The sequence below is a fragment of the Coregonus lavaretus genome (genome assembly GCF_964263955.1).
Source record: "Coregonus lavaretus genome assembly, chromosome: 36".
Lineage (NCBI taxonomy): Eukaryota > Metazoa > Chordata > Actinopteri > Salmoniformes > Salmonidae > Coregonus > Coregonus lavaretus.
Window position 1 is genome coordinate 13760430 of NC_140023.1, and position 9522 is coordinate 13769951.

A 9522-nucleotide genomic window follows, 5' to 3' on the forward strand; every position below is an offset into this window, starting at 1 on the left:
GACACTGCAATCAAAAAGAGTAAGAAAAGAAAGGTACCACTCAGACCAAATCCCTGGATGTTAGTTTGTGTGTAAGGTCAAAGTAGTAAGGGCTGGTGGAAAGGGTTGGTCTCACGGAATATAGATGGATAGAGCCAGTCAATGGGGATGTTAGGTAGTGTAGTGTAGTTGTGTACGTTGTGTTGCTGTGTATCTAAGGCAGGTAAGACCTTGATTATGGAGCTCAGTGGAGCCAAGCGGCTGGGACTAGAGAATGGGCTAATTGTGACAAACAACGTCATTAGATCCCTGCCACTGCAGACAAGTTGATAATGTGGAGAGAGGGGGTTGGATACTGAGATGAGCTGTGGGGAGCTAATGCATTTTTATCATTCTCCTCTCTTTAGATTAAGTGTTGTGTTCTGTAACCGAATGAGCTCTGGACCAACCCAAACTCAGAGGCAGATAGATACAGTAGAATATGGAGGGAGGGTTGGGCCTCAGCAAATGCAACTGCCACTGACTGATTTGATTTCTGTGGTAACCGTCCCCCATCCACCCAACCATCCACACATCCATCCATCCATCCAGTATATCCATCCATCTATCCATTATATCCATCCAACCAACCATCCATTGGCCAAATTCAGTGGACAACTCAACTCAAAGTATGTCTCCCTGGGGGAACTAGAGAGCGCTGACATTTCACTCCCTCCTTATATGATACCTTCATAACACTTGTGACCTTCAAGGACGACACATCTCATCCAATCCCCACTGACCTTTTCAGCTGTGAAGATGTGATGGAGTTGTATGGAGGAGGCTCACATCGACTCATCTGCTTTAATGGACTGATGTGATGTGTGTGTGTGAGAGTGCAGCATTTACCAACCTGTTTAATGGAGAGGCAAAGGGAGCTAAAAAGCCAGCATGTGTCATTAGGCGGTGTACATGTGTGAAGTAGTCCCTTATTCAACCATACAAGTGATCTCATCATAGTCTGGTTTGTTATGTGGAAATGGACGTGTGGACTTGTCACTGGAAAAGAAAGAGAAAGGAAGACACTTGGATACAAACAGAAAGCTCGTCTTGTGAGGTAATGTGAGTGAGTGATGTTTACTCTCATTTGTGTCTAGTCCTGGCTCAGTTACTGTAGAGGGAGGTTAAAGGGCTAGATGGGATACAGCTAAATTAATATTTTTAGCATTTTAGCTAACCCTAATCCTTTTCCTAACTTTAACCTAATTCTCCTAACCTGCTACGTTAATTCTCCTAACCAGCTGCGTAAGTTCTCCTAACCGCCTACGAAAAGTAAATTCTGACGTAAGCTGTATACTATCTATTCAAAACTGAGGTCAAAGGGTCATGGGTAAAGTATTTTAGAATGGATGTGGTCAGAGAGAGAGAGAGAGAGAGAGAGAGAGAGAGAGAGAGAGAGAGAGAGAGAGAGAGAGAGAGAGAGGAGTGAAACAACATTGCTAAAGTAAAGAGAGCAGACTCAGGAGAGCTGTATTAGCTAACCCAGTGACTCAACACTCCTAATTAAGAGTTTATATGAGAGCCTCATGCAGCTTCTACTTTATTTGTGAATCTATGTTGAGGCTTGTTGGTTCTCACACTATTTCTATGTCTTTTCTGAAATTTCACTTTTCAGTTCTCCTCTCTGATAAGATTTATGTTGGAGTTTTTACTGGTCCATAGTCTATATCCAAAATTTTAACTGCTTACCTCTCTCATATAGCCCACTGCCTTTACATTAATGATCTGCTAGCTACAGTATATCCTATAAGGTAAGGCTGTTCTTGTCACTTTCATGGGGCTTTGGGTAGCTTATCAGCCAGTTTAAATGGCAGTCAGTTTTATTTCATCAAATAATTCGATGTTACCACCACCTCTCCTGCCCTTTGAAGGGAAATTGCCCCTGTCTGAAGAGGAGGAAGAGGGGATTAGAGGAGAGATAAAGAGTTGGAGGTGAAGGAGGAGGCGAGAAGGGGATTAGGAGGAGGTGGAAGAGGTTAGCCAGAGGATAAAGAGTATGGGTGCAGATGAGGACAGTGAGATGGAAATATAGAACAGAGGAGGAATACAACATTTAGAGCCCTGTCCATGCCCAGACAGGACAGTGTAGCCCTGAGAAGAGAAGAGGAGAGGTGAAAGTCTATTAGCGCTAGTTACAGCCAGAGGGGGAGAACATAACAGCACCTGTCTCCTCTTCTCCTAGACTTCCTGCCCTGTTCTGGGAGAACACAGCCTGGGAAATGTCACATCTCTTTATCCAACCCCCGCACCCCTCTCCCCCGGGTGTGTGGCCCAGACTGATGAGACGTCTCTGGACAAGAGGTGGACCTGGTTGTCAGTACTTAGATTAGAATGTCCTCCTCTCTAAGGGCAAAATAAGAGGCTGTGTTTAGCCTTAGTATTGAAAGGCAGTATTTTATTATTCTTGTTCAGTGCTTCACATTTTAGCTCTGTCCTTTACTCTGTCCCATCATTGTTGATTATATCAACTGCATCTCAACTCACATTGGTTGAAGCGTTACCTCCTTAAGGAGATCAGCTCCTTCGTTGTCTTTTAAGTTCCAGATTCAATCCGTATTGCTGAAGTTCTGCGCTTTAGCGAGATAGAAATGTAAGGGCAATGTTCCCGCGTTCGCAGAGACTACATTCACGGTAAATGCTGCATATGTTAGCTCAATCGGAAATTATCTTTACATTTCAATTGCATTATATCGCAGAACTTCAGCGATACGGATTGAATTTAGCCGTACCGTTTTCTCTGTTAACCTTCAGTTCACACTGAATGTAGTCCACAGAGAACCAAATGTATGTTAATGTAAGCTGCCTCTTGAACAAATGTACTGTGTAGTTATCTCCCCATTAGCAGAAAACTCTAATTCAACGGTAGCTGTAATGATAAATTAGTAGAATGGCTCACCAGTGGTAGTTCTCAGTGTACCATTAGGAATGTTCTATTAATTGATGCTTATCACATCATCTTGCAGAATAAATGTGGCTTTCTCAGAACTCATCACAAGCATTGTTGACTCTCCCAACTTTTATTTTCTACCCAGTCTCAGAGTCGAGTTGAGCTGAAATCACACTTCTGTAAGGTTGTCTAAACCTTTCACAGCCTATTAAGCTTGCAGACCGGTCACATAAAAAAAGCGTGCAAATTAAAACGTTTCTGTCTGATGGAGTTTACATGTGATATTGAAGGTTATAAAGTAGGTTGGCAGGTGGGGTGATGCATTGGTGTAAACTACTGGTCTGCAGAGCCAAAGTGTCCCCCTTGGGGAGACTAAGTTTCGATTTCACTTTAACTTCCTGGTTTTGCAGTTGTTTTAGCTATCCCTAACCCTATCCTAAACCCTAACCTTAACCCTTACTAAACTGGTTGCGTTACTAACCCACTCACAATTAATAAAACTAAGGCATTCTGATGGCATTTACGACGTTTAACTGTGATTCTACTTTTGTGTGGTACCGTTATGTCTGCACACTGCGTTTACAGTCCTACATTGAGAGTTACACTAGCATACAGTTCGACAGTGCTGTTATTGTTGGGTTATGCCTGATGTATTGTGATACGTCATTGATCGCTTTGTTCTGTAACCGTCTCTTGAGTTTGAGATAAAGGACAACATGGTTGATTAGAAATCGCTTTCACTGAGTTATCATTCTAAACACAACATTGACGACAAGGATGGCTGAACTCGCTCTCCCACCACCTCCTCCCTTCCTCGCATTACCGGGTGAACCCCCTGATCCCATGGGGTAGCTGGTTAGAGTGCTTTGAAACTTACATCATAGCGCATGGGCTACATGATGTCAACGCTGCATGGAAAAACACAGCAAACCAAAATTGATTCAGTGAAAGTTCCCAGAACATTCATTAGGTCATGGCAAATGTTCTCATAACACAAAAACGGTCCAGTCTTACTGATGATCATAGAATGTTTGTATAAAACATTCTCCTGATGTTGAAAGAATGTTCCTAGAACACATTTAATCTGTTCATTAAATGTTCCCAGTATGTTTTATTAGGTTGTGGGAACAGTCTGGTGAGAACATTGTGGGAACATCATTAAATATATGTTCCCAAAACTCCAGTTGTGCAGATTATTCTACATTGTTTCTATTAGGTGCAAAAAACATTCACCTGATGTTGCCAGAATGTTCCTAGAACACATTTCGTCTGTTCTTTAAAAGGTCCCAGAATGTTTCATTAGGTTGTGGGAACAGTCTGACAGGATTCATGTGGGAACATCACAAAATATTTGTTCCCAAAACACAAAAACTGTCCAGTTGTGCGGATGATTCTACAATGTTTCTTTTAGGGTGCAAAAAACATTCACCTGATGTTGCAAGAACGTTCCTAGAACACATTTAGTCTGTTCCCAGAATGTTTTTTGTTGTTGTTGTGGAAAACAAAACCACTTTTGCAATGTCTGCCGCTCTGCCCTTGTAGTCACACAGAACACAGAACATAATTCTCAGTCTCCAACTCTTATCCACAAATTGAGCTCTGGGCCAGTGGCTTTCAAATCATGCACAGCCAACCTAAGTGATTTGTGCATTCCCTGCTGTTGGATACGGGTGCCAGTGTATCACTACTGAATGTGGACACATACAATCAGTTTTTCAGCTCCCTGCCACTCTCTGCGCCCTCCACTGCCGTTTGTGAATATGGTGACTCACAAATTGACCTTGTGGGCTCACTCCAACTCACTCTGGCACAAAAGTGTTGCCTGACTTTGGTTTCCACGTAGCGCACCGCGGCGCTAACCTGACCTCTTCACTGCTCTGGGCTTCACTCTCTTGGACATAATTGAACCAGTTGATGCCTCCCCTTGGATCTCCAACCTGGTGATAGCAAGGAAAAAGTCTGGTGCTCTACGCGTCTGCATGGACCTTCGACCAGTGAATAAGGCCGTCATACCCAACAAATATCCACTTTCCACATCAGGGGAATTCAGCATCCACCGCATCCCAGAGCCCAGCTTCACAGCCCAGGTTGCCTCCTTCCTGGGCATGAAGTTTCTGCCCTTGTACTCTGACACCACAGCCGCATTGCTCCAGCTCCTATAGAAGGACGAGCCCTGGCTGTGGTCACAAGCCTGTAATGAGGCCGTGCGCCTCCTCAAGTCGCAGCTCAGTGTTAGCCCACTTCGATATCGCCAGCCCTACCCTCGTCACCTGCGATGGAGAAACCCATCGCCTTTGCCTCCCGGGCCCTCAGCACCACTGAACAAAGTTAATTATGTGGGCGAGCATGAGGCGCTAGCCTGCATCTGGTCATGTGTGCGATGGCATCTGTACCTGTATGGCCGTGCCTTAACTCTGTGGACTGACCATTAGGCACTCACTGCCCTGCTGTCAATGTCAGGCACAGGCCACAGACCACTGAGGCTACACCGCTGGTCTACCGCCTCCGCCAATACAACTTTAGCCTCAATGTAGTTGTAGATCGGCTCTCCCGCTCTATCTCTGCCCCAGGCCCTCCCACCAGCTCAGAACATGTGGAACAGGAGATCATCCAGATTCTACATTAAACCCTCCTGACCACGGTCTCTCTCCAAGAGCTAAAGGAGGCCTCTGAACAGGATCCAGTTCTCTCCCAGCTGTGTACCTTCATCAGGAATGTCTGGCCTCGTAAAATGCCTTTGGAACTGCCTGCATTCTCCAGGGTCAAGGAGGAGCTCTCCTGCTGGATGCGTCTAGGGGTGGCACGCAGACTTTACACTGTGGTCCCGAGTGCCTTCATACGCGTGTTTTGTCGACGATGCACGAGGGCCACTTAGGCATCAAACAAAGATGCCAAGCCCAAGACCTGGTGTGGTGGCCGGGTATTGAATGGGAAATCGAAGCTCTGGTCAAGGACTGTGCAGCCTGTTTTGTGAGTGGCAAAACTGGCCACCAGGCTCCTCCGCCCCTGCAACACCTCGCCTGGCCTTCTGAGCCCTGGGAACACCTGCAGTTGGATTTGCCTCACTGATTGCTCCCGGTGGCATGCTAGCCACCTACGGAAGGTGCCAGCACCCCCTGGTGCAAGACCACACACACCTCACTTCCAAGCCATGCCCCACAATGGCTTGATGCACCTGTGGTTCAGCCCGCCACCACCAAAGCTGGAACTGTGTGTATGGATCCTTACTAGCAAATCAGTTCTAATTACACATACCCGAGACCAGTGACAATCAGATCCGAGCCGGATCCAAAGGTCAACTACAGAATTTCTGACCGAGTCCCAGGTCGGGACCAGAGTAATTGGGTTCGGGTGGACCCGGGAAGACCTATAGTGTAGAGACACATTTTCCTCCATCGGTGCACTCTAACCTGTTCAACTCTGATGCCCTCTGGTGGCATTTTCTAAACGTCGCATAATGTTGTACACTACCCTCATAAAGTACATTTCGGGTTCAAAACTATAAGTCCTACAAACCCATTCTTAGTACTGTTAGAAAGCCAAGAACTGTGGGATTCTGATAAAGGTGTCCGAAACTTTTACAGAGCTCGAGATACAGCAGCCCAAAAATTTATCTGAAATGTAGTTTTTTATGTCACCAATTATTGTTCCCCCCCAATTTTTTTTGAATAAAACAAAACTATTACCTATTGTCCCCGTCCATACAACCAGCGGGTTTCTCCATTCATCGTTCAGACAGGAACAAAGAACTCTCTGGGAAACTCTCCCGAGTGGCGCAGTGGTCTAAGGCACTGCATCGCAGTGCTAGCTGTACCACTAGAGATCCTGGTTTGAATCCAGGCTCTGTCGTAGCCGGCCGCGACCGGGAGACCCATGGGGCGGCGCACAATTGGACCAGCGTCGTCCAGGGTAGGGGAGGGCATGGCCGGCAGGGATGTAGCTCAGTTGGTAGAGCATGCCGTTTACAACGCCAGGGTTGTGGGTTCGATTCCCACGGGGGGCCAGTATGAAAAAAAAAAAAATTATGTATGCACTCACTAACTGTAAGTCGCTCTGGATAAGAGTGTCTGCTAAATGACTAAAATGTAAAAATGAAACACAGAGGTGGATGGGTATGTCATGATTAACAACTCATGGTGTGATTGTGGTAAAGTACTGGAACTCAAGTCCTTTTGTTCTCCCGATCTGGAATACCTCACCATCAAATGCCGATCGCATTACCTCCCGAGATAATTTTCTTAGGTTATAGTCACTGCCATGTGCATTCCCCCACAAGCTGACACCCGCGACGGCTCTCATGAACTAAACTGGAAACTGCATATCCTGAGGACCTCAGACTGGGGCGAAGGTTCACCTTCCAACAGGACAATGACCCTAAGCACACAGCCAAGACAAAGCGGGAGAGGCTTTGGGACAAGTCTCTGAATGTCCTTGAGTGGCCCAGCCAGAGCCCGGACTTGAACCCGATCGAACATCTCTGGAGAGACCTGAAAATAGCTGTGCAGTGTCGCTCCCCATCCAACCTGACAGAGCTTGAGAGGATCTGCACAGAAGAATGGGAGAAACTCCCCAAATAAAGGTGTGCCAAGCTTGTAGCGTCATACCCAAGAATAATCTAGGCTGTAATCGCTGCCAAAGGCGCTTCAACAAAGTACTGAGTAAAGGGTCTGAATACTTATACAAAATTGATATTTTAGTTGTTTATTTTAAATATAAATTTGCAAAAATGTCTAAAAACCTGTTTTTGCTTTGTCATTATGGGGTATTGTGTGTAGATTGATGAAGAAGAAAAAATAATTGAATCAATTTTAGAATAATGCGTAACAAAATGTGGAAAAAGTCAAGGGGTCTGAATACTTTTTGAATGCACTGTATTTCTGATATATAAGACATATTTCATATTTAGAGTCATTCCTCACTTTCGCCTTCCTTGACTATAGACACCCCCGCACACACCTCCCATACCCCCATGTAATCAATACCATTATGAAGACTGATGTGGACGCCCCTCTCTCTGTGTTCTACAGAGCGGATTAGGAGCAGCCCCATAACCAGGGTGGGCTCATTGCTCCAATTAACCCACTCTGTAGTTTGTATGTTAATCACTGGCTTATCAATCACCTTTAATTGGGCAGTAAAACACTGCATAGCCTAAACGTGATACTAAAGAGAAGAGAGAGGTAGACAGCAGACAAGCCAAGCATGGCCAAGGTAATAGAGTCTAATTGACTCAAGGTGAACAGAATATCAAGGCACCATTATGTGCTGTAGGCTATATCAATTAATTTTATATGGACAATTCTAGCTCCTACAAGGGAGTGATCTATCTGTATGTGGCTTTACAGTTGGTTCTGGGGGTAAAAGGGAAAAAGGATTGGTAGTAATGTGTTATTGCTTTTCCTATTTCAGCCAATTATGAGCTCCACCTGTTTTGTGTCCCACACACACACATGTGTGCACACACGGGCGCTCACACGCACAGACACACCGCATCCCTGGGCCTGTATGTGCTGAGTTAACTGTTACTGTTACTGTTGCATCTGTTCCCAATCCCTCATGTGGACCATAGAGTACGTCGACGCTGCTGCAATGTGCAACATTATATGTGTATCTGCTCCTCGCTGTAAAACACCCTTTAAAATGAGCTTCACACATTAAAACCTCAAAGCTGTCTCAGATCAATCAATCAAATATTATTTGTCACATGCTTCGTAAACAACAGGTGTAGACTAGCAGTGAAATGCTTACTTACGGGTCATTTTCCAACAATGCAGAGTTAAAGACAAAGATAAAAGTGACAGGAGGAATAAATACACAGTGAATAACGAATAACAATAATGAGTAAAAATAACATGGTTATACAGGGAGTACCAGTACTGAGTCGATGTGCAGGGGTACGAGGTGATTGCGGTAGCTATGTACATATAGGTAGGGGTAAAGTGAAAAGGCAACGGCTCATAATAATGGCTGGAACGGAGCCAATGCAATGGCATCAAACCATGTGTTTGATGTATTTGATGCCATTCCACCTATTCCGCTCCAGCCATTACCACGAGCCAGCCCTTCCCAATTAAAGTGCCACCAACCTCCTGTGGTGTGTGTGTGTGTGTGTGTGTGTGTGTTTGTGGCGTCAGAATGCATGTGTGCGCATGTTATGTGTGTGTGTGTGTGTGTGTGTGTGTATGTGTGTGTTGGGGTGTCAGTGTAAGTATGTATGAGTGTGTGGGTAGAGTCCAGTGTGTGTGCATAGTCAGTGCAAGAGAGTTAGTTCAGAAAAGGGTCAATGCAGGTAGTCCGGGTAGCCTTTGGATAAGCTATATAGCAGTCTTATGGCTTGGGGGTAGAAGCTGTTCAGGGTCCTGTTGGTTTCAGACTTGGTGCAATGGTACCGCTTGCCATGCGGTAGCAGAGAGAACAGTCTTTGGCTTGGGTGGCTGGAGTCTTTGACAATTTTTAGGGCCTTCCTCTGACCACCTTGTATAGAGGTCCTGGATGGCAGGAAGCTCGGCCTCTGTGATGTACTGGGCGGTACTCATTACCCTCTGTAGCGCCTTGCGGTCGGGTGCCTTGCAGTTGCCGTACCTAGTGGTTATGCAGCCAGTCAAGAGGCTCTCAAT

At 45.5% G+C, this 9522-nt stretch overlaps 1 protein-coding gene across 1 annotated transcript in view; it reads left to right on the forward strand.

The window, feature by feature from the left end:
- LOC311110534 (uncharacterized protein) overlaps positions 1-5067 on the forward strand; it is a gene marked incomplete at its 3' end in the record, with an annotated part of 32361 nt that extends 27294 nt beyond the window's left edge. The window contains exon 9 of the mRNA XM_084153044.1: positions 4817-5067. Coding sequence (XP_084009170.1) covers positions 4817-5067 — 251 coding nt within the window. The remainder of the gene's footprint in view (positions 1-4816) is intronic.
- Positions 5068-9522: the final 4455 nt, after the last annotated feature.